Source organism: Caloenas nicobarica, chromosome 37, assembly GCF_036013445.1.
Source record: "Caloenas nicobarica isolate bCalNic1 chromosome 37, bCalNic1.hap1, whole genome shotgun sequence".
NCBI classification, from domain to species: Eukaryota; Metazoa; Chordata; class Aves; order Columbiformes; family Columbidae; genus Caloenas; species Caloenas nicobarica.
In genome coordinates, this window is record NC_088281.1 from 1,307,290 (window position 1) to 1,321,670 (window position 14,381).

Below are 14,381 nucleotides of genomic sequence, written 5' to 3' on the forward strand. Positions count from 1 at the left end.
ACAGCACCAGCATCACATCTGCTGTACCTGTCAGCCTTAGTCTGACCTGTCCTGTTTTCCAACCTGCAAACAGGAAGATGCCCCCAGGCAGTGCCCTGTGAACAGGCAGGATCTGTAGGGCCAGGGTGAGGGCACAGAGGGTGGGATGGTCTCTGTGTGCTGACAGGGAAAAGACATGGACAGGGAAACACCTCCCAGGGGGAGAATGTCCAGGCAGCAGGGAACTGATCAGAAATGAGAGGAAACTAAATCTGGAATTGGTATGGGAGGGATAACAGAGAAAACTCCGTATGATCCCCTGCAGTGCAGATCCCTCCTCTGAGCAGCCCCCTCGCCTCCTCTCCCACCCAGCAAAGCCTCTGCCCTCAGGGCCGGGGGCTCCAAGGCATGAAGCAGCTCCTGTGCAGCCAGAGCTCCAGTTCCCTCTGCAGAGCACAGGGGCTGAGAGCAGCTGCCCGGCAATGCTGGTGTGTGGGAGGTGGCTGCACAGCTGGGGAAGGGTGACGCTGTCTGAGTGCCCGGCTGCCTCTGCCCTGGCCTCTCTCACACCCACCCTCACCGCAGTTTCCTTCTTGCTCCACTGCTCTGGGTCACTGCTGTTGTGATCTGGTTCTTGCTGTCAGGCTCTCTGGGGATGGGAGTTTCAGCTGCAGAGTCACAGCCTGATCTTGTGGGTCCTTTCCTGCAGCTGTGTCCATGGGAACACGTGTCCCAGCTTTGCTCTGACCTGTGGGGCTGTGGGCAATGCAGTCTGTGGGGCTGGGGAATGAGCTGAGTCTCCTTTAATCAGATGCCATCATTAGGACTCTTGGCTGTCTCCTGGGGGTTTCCATAGATGCTCTGAACTACCCTCCAGGATGCAAACCTGTCCTACAGCATCTGTTTGTTATGTGAAAGCCCCATGGAGGAGCAGAGAGATGCTGTGACAGAGAAAATGCTGTTGGGTTTGTGAAATCAGTGGTTTCCGGGATAAACGTGGGATACTGAAACCTTAGGAGAGAGTGAGACATGTTGTGGTCTGAGGTGGGTCCCTCTGCTCTCAGCAGTGCCTGGTGGCTTTTCAGGGTAACATGGCAGTGTGATCAGGCTCCATCTCAGAAAGGTGCCAGCCCAGGGCAGCTGGAGCAAGACAGAGGGACAGAGCAGCTGCCCTCACTCTGCACTGACCCACAGGCATCCTCTGGTCTCGCAGGACTCGCTCTGTTCTCCCTGAGTGCAGCAGAAATGCTGAGGGTTTCTGACACCCAACAACACTCCCTGGGGTAGGAGGGGACATAGAGCTGTAGAAACGCCAAACCTCTCAAACTCAGTTCCTTAGCCCTGCGGGTAGAGATGCTGACAGTCCCTTCTGCAGCAGGAGCGGTTCCATCTGACAAAGCTGAACCCCAGGACTGGCCCCGGCCCCACCCCATCACACAGGCTCAGGCTGACTCCTCAAGAGCCCCTGGGCAGAGACCCTGCTCTTCATTGCACACTCATCAAGCACCGACGAGGGCTCCAGCCAGGACGTTGTCCTGGAAAAAGAAAAGGGTCTCTGTGGGAGGGTCTGTGGGAAATGGCTTTGGTTTTTCCCAGACAAGTCTCATCTAAACCGTCACCGTCTTTTCCTCCTTGCACAGGTCCTCATGCCCACAGGCAGCAAATGTCCAACAGCAGCTCCATCACCCAGTTCCTCCTCCTGGCGTTCACAGACACACGGGAGCTGCAGCTCTTGCACTTCTGGCTCTTCCTGGGCATCTACCTGGCTGCCCTCCTGGGCAACGGCCTCATCATCACCACCATAGCCTGTGACCAGCACCTCCACACCCCCATGTACTTCTTCCTCCTCAACCTCGCCCTCCTTGACCTGGGCTCCATCTCCACCATTGTCCCCAACTCCATGGACAATTCCCTCTGGGACACAAGAGCCATTTCCTCTCAAGGGTGTGCGGCACAGCTATTTTTGTTTCTCTTCTTGATCACAGCAGAGTTGTATCTGCTCACCGTCATGTCGTACGACCGCTACGTTGCCATCTGCAAACCCCTGCACTACGGGACCCTCCTGGGCAGCAGAGCTTGTGTCCACATGGCAGCAGCTGCCTGGGCCAGTGGGTTTCTCACTGCTCTGCTGCACACGGCCAATACATTTTCACTGCCACTGTGCAAGGGCAATGCCCTGGACCAGTTCTTCTGTGAAATCCCCCAGATTCTCAAGCTCTCCTGCTCAGATGCCTCCCTCAGGGAACTTGGGCTTATTGGGCTTAGTGTCTGTTTAGGATTTGCATGTTTTGTGTTCATCATAGTGTCCTATGTGCAGATCTTGAGGGCCGTGCTGAGGATCCCCTCTGAGCAGGGACGGCACAAAGCCTTTTCCACGTGCCTCCCTCACCTGGCCGTGGTCTCCCTGTTTGTCAGCACTGTTATGATTGCCTATCTGAAGTCCCCTTCCATCTCCTCCCCAAGCCTGGACTTGGTGGTGTCTGTTCTGTACTCAGTGGTGCCTCCAGCAGTGAACCCCCTCATCTACAGCATGAGGAACCAGGAGCTGAAAGTGGCACTGAAGAAGCTGATTCAATCATTTTTCTCTCAGCAGCCGTAAGTTACCCATGTCTCTTCAGAAGTGACTTCCAGCTCATCTCAGGAACCTCCTGGGCATTGAGCATTTTATCTGTGATAACCATGTTTGTCAAGGAATTTCCTCACCCATGGCACTTCTGCAGAGCCATGACTCAGAGACCTGTCTACCTGTTTCTGGGACCCTGGTACAGCTGGTGTCCTGTGTCACATCTCTGTAATACAGGGTGTTTCAAAAGAATGGACCCATTTTGAAATCACTGTATCTCTGAAATTGGGACCATCTTTTTGAAATACCCCATAAAAGGGGATTTCCTCAGTTTCAGTATTTGGAGCTTGGGCTTTTCTTCCAAAGCTGTGGTCAGCCTGAATACATTTCCCCCACAAGGCCATGCTGCTGTGCTTGGGCTTTTCATGGGCTCAGGGGAGGACACGGGGCAACATGTTACGTCATGGTGCTGCTTTGAGTGTTCATCTGTGGGTGCCCAGTGTTCCTGGAGATGGTGAAGGACCTTCAGTGATCTGCCTTGGACTGCCTCGCTGTGGTTTTCTGGCACCACAGCCTGCTCCCACTGCTCTGTGCTTCAACAGGGGAATAAATGACCCACAGAAACGTATTTCTGCATTCCCCAGCTCAGGGCAGGCTGCTCTGTCACTGCCGTAGCAGGAGCAGCATGAAGAGCTCCTGGGCCAGGAGTCTTGTGCTGGTGAGAGGGGCTGGCACAGGAGGGCTGCCAGCAATGGGTGTAAAGGATCTCTTGAAAACAAGAGCAGGGGACAAAGGGGGACTGGCCTTGCTTCCATCATGCCATGGCTGGCTGATAAGGAGGCTGATCCTTCACGCGGTCCCAATCCATCCATCCATCCATCCATCCATCCATCCATCCATCCATCCATCCATCTCAGTATTCCATCTGGGTGAGCTGCCCAACCATGTTTCTCATCCCAATGAGATCATAGAATCATTTAGGTTGGAAGAAACCCTCCAGATCACCGAGTCCAACCATGAACCCAACTCTGGCACTAAACCATGTCCCTAAGAACCTCATCTATATGTCTTTTAATAAACTCCAGGGATGGTGACTCAACCACTCCTTGGGCAGCCTGTTCCAATGCCTCACAAGCTCTTCCACGAAGAAATCTTTCCTAATATCCAAACTGAATCTTCCTGGGTGCCACTTCAGGCTGTTTCTTCTCCTTCTACCACTTGCCACATGGGAGAACAGACCAACACCCTCCATGCTACAACCTCCTTTCAGGTAGTTGTAGACAGCGATAAGGTCTCCCCTCAGCCTTCTTTTCTCCAGGCTAAACAGCCCCAGCTCCCTCAACCGCGCTCCATCTGACTTCTTTTCCAGACCCCACCCCAGCTTTGTTGCCCTTCTCTGAACTCACTCCAGCACCTCAAGTTCTTTCTTGTAGGGAGGGGCCCAAAACTCAACACAGGATTTGAGATACGGCCTCACCAGTGCCAAGAACAGAGGGATGATCACTTGCCTGGTCCTGCTGGCCACGCTATTCTTGATGCATGCTGGGACGCTGGTGGCCTTCTTGGCCACCTGGGCACACGCTGGCTCATGTTCAGTCACTGTCCATCAACACCCCCAGGTCCTTTTCTGTTTGGCAGATTTCCAGCCGCTCTTCCCTGAGCCTGTAGTGTTGCGTGGAGGTATTGTGACCCAACTGCAGGACCCAGCACTCGGCATGAAATTGAACAAGTCCAAGTGCTGGATTGTTCTACCTGGGATAGAGTAACACTGAGTGCAAGTGTAGATTGGGAGAGAGTGGCTGGAGAGCAGCCCTGCAGAAAGGGATCTGGTGTGATGGTTGGCCACAGGGTCAACAGGAGGCAACACTGTCCCCCAGCAGCCAAGACAGTAAACCGCATCCTGGGGTGCATCAAACACAGCATGGCCATGTGGTCAAAGCAGGTGACTATGCTGCTGTATTCAGCATTGGCGCGGCCTCGCCTTGAGTGCTGTGTGCAGTTCTGGGCCCCACATATTATTACAACAAGGATGTGAAGGTCCTTGAATGCGTCCAGAGGAGAGCAACAAAGGTGGTGAAAGGGTTGGAGGGATTGTCCTCTGAGGAGCTGCTGAGGACTTTGGGCTTCTCTAGTTTGGAGAAAAGGAGGCTGAGGGGCGACCTCGTTGCTCTCTACAGCTTCCTGAGGAGGGGACATGGACAGGGAGGTGCTGAGATCTTCTCCCTGGTGTCCAGCGATAGGACATGTGGGAATGGTTCAAAGCTTGGCCAGGGGAGGTTTAGACTGGTTATTAGGAAACATCTCTTTATCAAGGCTGGTCAAAGACTGGAACAGGCTTCTTAGAGAGGTGGTCAATGCCCCAAGCCTGTCAGTGTTTAAGAGGCCTTTGGACAATGCCCTTGATAACATGATTTATTTTTTGGTCAGCCCTGAATGTGTCAGGTATTTGAACTAGATGATCATTGTAGGTCCCTTCCAACTGAACTCTTCTAGTCTAGCCCAGTCTATTTTATGTATATACCTGTTCAGGGTGGATTCTTCCAGCAGCGGGGCTCAAACACTCAGTCTGCTCAGCAGCCTCCCCAGGACACCGGCCTTGCCAGTTGCAGACACCAGGACACATGAGCCCCCAGGGCCGCAGCCCCATTCCAGATACTGGTACAGACAACCCCAGTCACACACATGCGCGCACACTCTTATGTCCAGTCACTCTGGTCTCTCAGTTGCTGGCACCAATGACATACAGGCTGTCTGACCCCCTGGTCCTGCTCCAGTTGCTACACTCACACCCCCACGCTCACACGTTCACGCAGAGAAGAGATTTGCTCACATAATAAAGACTTAGAAATTAAGTTTAATGAGAAGACAGGACAGACGGCACTGGTTGGGGTCCTTCCCCAAACTTCCCATGGTAAGTCCTGTGTAATCCAAAGATGCTCTTCCCCTGCATCCCACCATGTGTCCTGCACCCCTAGGCAACAATCCCATTAGTCTAAATGGTGATCCAGAGAGCTGCTCTCAGTGGCTCCTCTTGATGGGCTTCACACCTGGACAATGAGGCTGAGGGCTCTCCCAGGGTAGCCTTGGGACAAGATGTTCATTCCCCAGAGCCTGTAATTTGGGTTCCCACTTGCCAATGAGCCTCTGTGCTCTTCTTGGTTTTGGAGATGGGCTCCTGATGAGCTGGTGGCTCCCCAGTGATGGGGCTGAGAGCAGCTGGGGCAGGGTATTAACTGACTTACTCCTCCTGCCATTGTTTGTGCCTTCTTTGTGTGTGCAGAGGAGCTTTTTATCACTTAACACAATGCAACGAGATAGGACAAGAGGAAACGGCCTCAAGTTGCACCAGGGGAGGTTTAGATTGGATATTAGGAAAAAATTCTTCCTGGAAAGGGTTGTTGGGCATTGGAACAGGCTGCCCAGGGCAGTGGGGGAGTCACCATCCCTGAAGGTGTTTAAAAGGTGTTTAGACGAGGTTCTCAGGGAGACGATTAAGTGCTAGAATTGGGTTGTGGTTGGACTCGATGAACCTGAGGGTCTCTTCCAACTGAAAGGATTCTATGATTCTATCAATCTCCTGAGGTATCTCTGTCTGGAGGTTACATACCTATGCATTGGTATTGTTTAACATATCATAGCAGATCACTGGAATTGCTGTCCAGAAATGCCTCATGATTAGGGGAAAAGCTGTGCTCTTGTACGGGCAACGGCTTCATTCAGGGCCAGTATCACAGCCTTGTTTCTGAGACTGTAGATGAATGGATTTAAGAAGGGGTACAGAACGGTGTTCAGCAACGCTACAAATCTGCTGTTCTCCAAGGAAACACCTACTGAAGGACACAGGTAGAGAGCAATGCAGCTCCCGTATGCAATTGCCAAGGTGGTGAGATGGGAAGAACATACGGAAAAAGCTTTTTTCCTCCCAGAGGCTGCTGGAAGATGTAGAATACAGAAAAGGATGCACAGGTAAAATGTCAGAGTTAAACATAAGGAACCCAGAATGACAAATGATAAGAAAACAGAGTCTATTTTCCAAAGCAGGCTGGTGTCAGAGCAGGACAGTTTGAATAAGGGGGAGTTGTCACAGAAAAAGTGGTGGATCTCATTTGAGCCACAGAAAGTCAGCTGGGAGAGGATGACCAGGCGGTAACTCAAGAGTGTGAAGCCTGTGACCCAAGTAGCAACAACCAGGTGGATGCAGAGCTGAGGCTTCATGATGGCAGCATAATGCAAAGGCTGGCAGATGGCAACACAGCGGTCAAAGGACATGACAACAAGTAGAACAAACTCTGTACAGCCCAGGGCAAAATAGAAATAGGATTGGGCAAAGCAGCTGCTTAGTGAGATTGTTCTCCTCCCAGAAGCCAGGATCACAACCAACTTGATGCTTGTGGAGGATGTAAACCAGATTTCCAGGAAGGCCAGATTGCCAATGAAAAAGTACATGGGGGTTTGAAGGCGGTGATCCGCATACACGAGGAAAATGATGGTGGCGTTCCCCATCACTGTTGTCAGGTAAATGAGCAGAAACACCAGAGAGAGTAAGAGCTGCAGTCTTTGATCAAGCCCTGAGAAACCCTCTAGGATGAACTCAGTAACTGCAGTTTCATTTTCTGGTCCCATGTTGAATTTCGGTTCATCATGCCGAGACAGGAACATGGCAAAAAACAAGTGTGATAATTCCACAGTCTGGGTGAAGGGCTCTCCAAAACTCTCTGCTTCTTTCCTTTCTTGCAGTCTTTCTATAGTACACAGATAGAGGACTTCAACCACTTCTCATACCCTGGTATTGCTGCATCAAATTTCATTTGGAGTTCTGAGAATTTGTTGTCTTCTTTCTATATTTTTCAAACACTCAGAAAGAATTTTTCCTTCAAAACAGAGAATTTTGAAGTCTGTTAGCTATTTTATCCCATTCCTGGCAAATTCCAAATGCACACAGGTCTTTTCCAAACATCTGTCACACCTATGTGCCTAAGTCATCTCTTCTATTGCACAAATGCCAAACTATTACATCAAGTCAAATCAAATCAAATCAAATCAAATCAAATCAAATCAAATCAAATCAAATCTAATGTATGCTGAAAGCTTTTCTTTCTACTTTTCAGTACTTGCCTTTTTGGACTAGGAATCCCTGAGTATCTACTGATTTCAGAATAAGCAGTATCAAGCATCTCTTTTGTAATCCCGTGCTTTCTTCCACAGCTTTGTGCTCTCTGTTTCTTCAGGAAAGGGGAGGGGAGGGCAGAATAGGGACCAAATATAACTCATCTTCTTTAGTTATGGTTCCACCCGGTCTCATCTGACATCCATCTGCACTGAAATGCAGTTACTTCCAAACAGTTGCTCATTGCTATTACTATCAAATATGCTGACCTAAACGCAGACCAGGAGAATAGTGACTGGAAGAGATTTGTAACTTTTATTTTGTGTGCCAGCTATAGGTTGGGAGGACCCAGCCTTGAGAGTTTTCTCCTCTCTCCATTGATTATACAGGGAGCCTTGGGAAAACAAATTCTCACAGGCACCTGTTGTGAAGCAGGTGAAACTCACTATTCAAGTCTCAAATCTCTGATTCCTTAAGTTATTTTGTTTTTTAAATCAAACTACACATCTAGGAGAAAGAAGGACAAAAAAATCCCACATATACAATAAAGACTGGTGTTTTCCCCTTCATCTTTCTATTTGTTTTCAGACATAGAAAGGAGTAGAGTGGACGGCTCTTGAAACAGAATAATTCAAAATGCAAGGGGAGAAGAGGGAGAAGAGGAGATGGTGGGTTTGAGGTGGTGAAACAAAGTTGTGTGGGTGTGCAAGCAGAGCTCTTCAGTCATTAGTCACCTGGGTGGTCCAAGGACTTTCCCATCTCATTGTCCACAGACACAACAGCAGAAACTGGTCTGAGACAATGGATCAACTTGAAACCAAGTGATCGAGTTCAGTCAACCTCCTCCAATACCATCCACCTCCAAAATAAGCAAAAATTAGTCACCTTCAAATTAAATGTTGGCCTGACTTGTGTGGGATTTCTCCAGGTGGGATTCCAGACAGTGCTGGAGACGGGCAGATCCTGCTGTGCCTGGGCCTGTTTCCTGTGCATACAGGTAGTTATTAACATCCTGGGTGAAGAACCTGACTGTTTCAGAGATCTCTGTAGCAGTTTCTCATGCGAAGCTGAATAAAATTGAGTAACGGTAATTACTTAACTTGCTTGCACATGCCAGAGAGGATGTGCAGGACAACAGGCTGGCCAATTATAAGAACTCAGCAGAACTGTTGTACAGGGAGCCTCACTTGATCCAGTTGAAGACACTCTTGCAAAGATCCTTGCACAGGAGTCTCTCCCAATCTATGGGATTCCATAATTCAATTAATCTTTTCCTCAGAGAGCTCTTCAAAGAATAGGCAAGGAAGTAAAAGAGACAGAGGGAAAGAAGTAGAGATACAAAATGTGCCAATACAAATTGAGAAGATCCTCTGAACAGTGTTTCCCAACTCAAACCATTGGTAGGCAAAGTATTTTGGGAAATGGCTGCATAAAAACATTCATATAGAGATACAGTGTTTAATTAGCTTGCTGACACTTGCCCATGGTAGTCTCAAAACAAACAAACAAACTGACTATGAAGACTTTCACAGAAATTAGTTTAAAAATACTAGCAGTTGTGGAAAGGAAGACTTTTTCAGCTATTACACTGAAGTCTTTTCTGCAGAGGGATCAACTATTCCCTAAAGTCTCCGTTCAGGGGTTGATTCAGTTGTTTGCACAGAGGTGGCCACTACCACCAACATACCCTGGGGCAGCTGAAGCACCATGTGGGACTGGGAAAAGTCTCCCCGGACCTATGGGAGCTGTTCTGGAGCACGAGCTGGTAGGCGTGAGCTGAGGTAGGGGACCTTAGGGGTGGTGCAGGGCTGCTGGGTGGGCTGAGCAGGGACCTCAGCAGCACAGCAGCCCATTGTGTCCCGTTGGATGCTGCTGTGAGGTCACTTCTGTCACAGGAACTGGCTGACCAGCACCGGGAAGGCAAATACTCAGAGGTCATGAAGGCCATCAGAAAGCTGCTCCCAAGGTGATGACAGATTTGGGAAGGTCAAGGGGAACTGGGACAAGAGAGACTGGAGATGTGGGGGAGGAAAGAATGGCTTGGCCAACAGAGACGAAAGATTTGGAGGGTTTCAGGTAATGGTGATGCTGCCATGACATTGACTGTGAAAACATTCATGTTAGGCCCCTACCTGTGTTCTAAGCAGTAATCTTAAACTCTAACTTTACCACTAAATGCTAGTCCTCACCCTGACAGTAATGCACTACTTTAAACCCAAACCTCAAAATTTACCTCTAAGCCAAATCCCAAGCCCATAACCCCTTATTCTTAGTCTTACGCTTTTACTCATTTTAATCCCTAGCCTGTATCCCTAACCTTAAATTACCAGCCTTAACATTAGGCCTCATCACAACCCTAAAAAACCCCTTAACTCACAAAGCTAGCTCATACCCTTGACACTAACCACACACCTAAGCAGATTACCAGATGCCTAAATCCTAACCCAGAACAGCGAGCTCTAATCCTTAATCCCTGAATTGCACACCTCATCCCCAGAGCTCTCATTCCCATGCTCAACCCCCATCACCTCCAACCCCTCTCCCTACCCTACTTCAGCAGTTTGGCCCCTTGGGGCAAGCCAGGGTAATCCTGGAGCAGCCACGGGGCATCTGAAGAGGGATGTGAGGTTACAGGTACCTGACCAGCTGTCAGGCCCAAGGAGGAGATGGGCAGGATTGCTGGGACCAGGTCTATGGTGCCTCAGGGACTCATGGGCCAGCAAGGGGCACACGGTTGTGAGGTCACTTCCACCTGAGTACCTGGTAGGCCAGCTTCAGGCACATGACTGGTCTATGTGCGTGTCCTTGAAGCTGTGCTTAAGGAACTGATAAACCACCAACATGCACGTAGCTTGAATGTTGTTTGCAAGGTCTCTGCTGCCGTAGCGCCTTGCAGGACTGGCATGGAGATGCACCTGGCAGTCAGAGAAAGACCACCAGCAGGTGCATGGGCTTGGCGGGTGACAATCATGTTACTTTTATCTGCAGCAGGCACATGCCTTTAGTCTTGTCCAGCAAGCTGAAAGGCCAACAGCAGGCGTGTGGCTTGGAAGATCATGGTGAGGATACTTCTTTCTGGTCAGCTGAGAGACCACAAGCAGGCTGACGGGCTGGGTCAAAGACTTTAAGGGTGGATTCTGAGATCATGGAACTTTGCTTGATAATGGGAAAGAGCAGAAGAAAGAGAAAATCTGCTGCAAAGTGCGGCTTAGAATGTGGAGACAGGGCATGAGGAGATAAAAATGTCACTTGAGGGCTGCACTGTGGTGCAAGAGGTCACCCAGAGGGAGTCTGCGATCAGCCCATGGCTTTGTGTTTCACGGAACAGCCAGGGAGGGTGGAAAGACATCAGTGAAGTATGGAAATGCCATGGCGAGAGCAAGGTGGGGAAGAGATGGGTGTCTACAGCCATGGGGAGAGAGGGGCAGGTGTGGGACAGTGGTGGTGGAGATGGCCAAGGGCTCTGGTAGGGCGGGAAGGCACCCACAGAACAGAGATCTCTGTCCACTTGGCCATGGCAGTTGTCTCTGCCACAGACCTGGGAGGAGACACGTCCTCATGGCACAGGGGCCTCATTGCAGCCCCACAGGGAGGTGTCAGGCTGTTGTTCTTCACTCAGCATCACACCCACATCCCACTGCCCCAGGAAGAGCCACGCAGGAGGGACAGGATCTGCCTTGCCAGGGGCTGGGCTGAGGGCTTGGCCTTTCTGCCTCATAAATCGAACCAAAGGTTTTCTCAGCATCAGAACCGTCTGTACGTGACCTTTGCCTATCTGCCATTGTGGCCTCCAAGTATCTGCTCTAACGACTCCATCAGGAGAGTTTGTTGGTAATTGCCGTCAGTTGGGCCAATTAACGCTCCCAGACACTTTGGCATTTGCTTCTGACTTTACGTCCTTGAGAGGTTTTGTCAGTCTCCTCTCAGTATCTGAGGTTCATGGACTCAGCACCAAATGCACCATGGGGCTCATAAAAGTGGAGAAAGCCCTAAGGATCCGTGTGTCTACCATGATTTTTGAAAAGTCTTCAAGACTTGTACAGCAGAGAGGTTTTAGAAGTCCAGCTGAAGATTTCTATAAGCATTTAATAATTTTTATTTTCATATTTAAGGATTTTTTCATTACTTTTCAGTTTATGGAAGAGGTGATACCAGCATTTTCTAATTGATATTGATCCAGACTGTCTCCTAAGGAGGTCTGGACAGATTGGAAAAGTAGTCCCTTGAGGTCTGACACTGTGTGGACAACCTTGCTCCTCACCTCCCAACACCACTATTTCTGTCATCACACGTCTGGGACTTACATCACTTTTCCTTCCATCAGACTTCTCCACTGCAACTGGCTGTTAAAGCCCCTTTCCGTGAATTTCCACCTGCTCTCATTAGAGAACTGGCTGCAAACAGGCACAAAAAGGTTTTGCTTGGTTTTGAACACACAAATTCAAATGTGATTAGATCATCAAAAAGATAAAACACAGGCCTCAGCTCTATGCCAAGTCCAAGCTGGCTCCAATGGGTTCCACCTTCCAGAAGGGAGAATCATGCAATAAATATTTTTGAGAGATAGATAGGAAATTATAAATATAAACACAATTAAAAGACATGGTGAATTTCTTCAGGCCAGGAGGAAATAACCGGAATGTGAGGGAGATGAAACACACGGAGTAAGAGATACAGTACTGGTGATGCAAAGACAAGGAAAAATCAATATTTCTTCTCCTGCTGTTAATACACATCCTGAAAAATTCTCAGTTAGAAATCATGGCAAAAGCTCAGACATTTTACTGAATGTACTCAATCATTTAAGTTGATTTAAATGTTCTCATAAGATTTGAAATTTCTCAGGATTGCGGTCACTGTCCAGCCATGAGCACAGAACCTGCAGGAGACCAGAGGCCCTTGGGAGCTGCAGGCGGAGTTCCATCTGAACTGGGGGAGCCACCAGTGATGCCACTGAAGTCCCAGAGGACCTGGACAATGGCATCCAAACTATCAAACTTGAGTACAAACGGAGAAAACCTGAGACCATTGGGAGAAAAGTAACTGATGATAGTTGTGAACTGGGGAAGAGACTCGGGCAGAGAAAGGGAGGGATCAAGGTGGACTGTGGAAGAAGCAGCCTGTGGAAGAGTGGGGAGGAGAGGGATTCGAGGGACCAGCTGCCCGTGGGGAGGTGGCTGGTCAGTGCTGGTCTGGCCAAACCCCCTGCCTCATCACCATGGTCTGTCCTGCTTATTAGGCTGGTTTCAGTTGGGGTAGAGTTACTTATCTTCATAGTCACTTGTACGGGGCTGTGTGTTAAATCTGTGATGGAAACAGTGTTGATCACAGCCCAATATTTCAGTCATTGCTGAGCAGTGCTTGCACAGTATCAAGGTCTTTTAAGCTTCTCACGCTGAGAAGTGAGAGGAGGCAGGGGGTGTCCAAGAAATTGAGAGGAGACGCAGCTGGGACAGCTGACCCCAACTGACCAAAGGGGTCTTCCATACCATATGTAGTCATGCTCAGCAATAAAATCTGGGAGGAGAAGGGAGGGGAGAACACTCAGAGTGATGGCGTTTGTCTTCCCAAGTAACTGCTATGTGTGATGGAGCCCTGATTTTCTGGAGATTTCTGGAGTTTTCTGGAACACCCACCTGCGAACGCAAAGCAGCGGGTGAATTCCTCATTTTTCTTTGATTGCACACACAGCTTTTGGTTTACCTGTTAAAGTCTCTCTTGGATACCGCTGGCTGCTGCTCCCTCATTTTCCTCCTCTTATCACTTTCCTCCTCTTTATCTCAATCCACGAGTTTTCTTTTACTTTTCTTATCCTTCCCCCCATCCTGCGGTGGGGGAGTGAGCGACCGACTGTGTGGTGCTGAGCGGATGACCAGGGTTAAACTATGACATTTCTTAAAGTCCCCTCCTGGCCATTTGCTGTGTGAGTGGGTTCACTGTTGCGTGTGGTTTTGGTCAATTCTAAGTGAGGGTAGCAAGGAGGAGGAGGACACCAGGATGTGAAGACACCCAGGGTTGGAATGGCCAAATGGGTAATATCTCTGAGTCTGGGCAAACACAAAGCCCAGGTCCACAGCTAGGGGAACACAGGAGCGTGTGAGACAGTGCATAAGTTCTGCCCAGGATGTACGGACCACTCGTGCAACCTTCACACCAGATCAGTCTGAGAGGGGGAACAGGACAGGGTCAGTTCTGTTGCTCATGGTTGTGTAAGTGCTGCTGTTGGTGTGGTGGCTGTGAAGGTGCTGTTGCCTGTTGGAGTTGGTCTGTGTCAGATGGTCTGTGTCCATCTTTGTTTCCCTGCAGATACCTGCATTTAGTGCTTTCCCTTGGATGACTCCACCTTGGGCCATGTCTCACTCTGTGGGGTCCTGTCACTGCCCACCTCAGGCACAGTCAGTCCGTGTGTATCTCATGGGCTCTCGGGCAGCTCCAGATTCCTCTCCTGGAGGATTGTCCTCTGCCCCATCATGCACTGGGACGGTGCATATCTCAGTGACCATTCACCATCTCCACTGTCAACAGACAACAAGGGATGTGTCCTGCTGCATCCTGCTGTTGCCCTTGCCTATGGATCAAGTGAAACAGCAGCTCCGATTCGCAGGTGTCAGAGAGGGAACAACCACTGAGTTGCCCATGGGCAGCCCCAAGGCCACCAGGGCTGCTCCTCCATGGGGCAGCATTTGCCTCCTGGACCCTCCTGCGTCCTGGGGCTGCTCCCCCAGCTCCAGA

At 49.8% G+C, this 14,381-nt stretch overlaps 2 protein-coding genes across 2 annotated transcripts; one reads left to right on the forward strand and one right to left on the reverse strand.

Moving 5' to 3' along the window:
* Positions 1-1,642: 1,642 nt before the first annotated feature.
* On the forward strand, positions 1,643-2,578 carry LOC136001059 (olfactory receptor 14C36-like). Its single transcript, XM_065655107.1, has one exon. The coding sequence runs from the start codon at positions 1,643-1,645 to the stop codon at positions 2,576-2,578; it is 936 nt and encodes a 311-aa protein (XP_065511179.1).
* Positions 2,579-6,217: 3,639 nt separating this feature from the next.
* LOC136001169 (olfactory receptor 6E1-like) lies at positions 6,218-7,201 on the reverse strand. The gene has a single exon (XM_065655258.1). The coding sequence runs from the start codon at positions 7,199-7,201 to the stop codon at positions 6,218-6,220; it is 984 nt and encodes a 327-aa protein (XP_065511330.1).
* Positions 7,202-14,381: the final 7,180 nt, after the last annotated feature.

Bases quoted from the DNA above. Each gene is read 5' to 3' on its own strand.
- LOC136001059 (XM_065655107.1), top strand. From the start codon at position 1,643: ATGTCCAACAGCAGCTCCATCACCCAGTTCCTCCTCCTGGCGTTCACA.
- LOC136001169 (XM_065655258.1), bottom strand. From the start codon at position 7,201: ATGTTCCTGTCTCGGCATGATGAACCGAAATTCAACATGGGACCAGAA.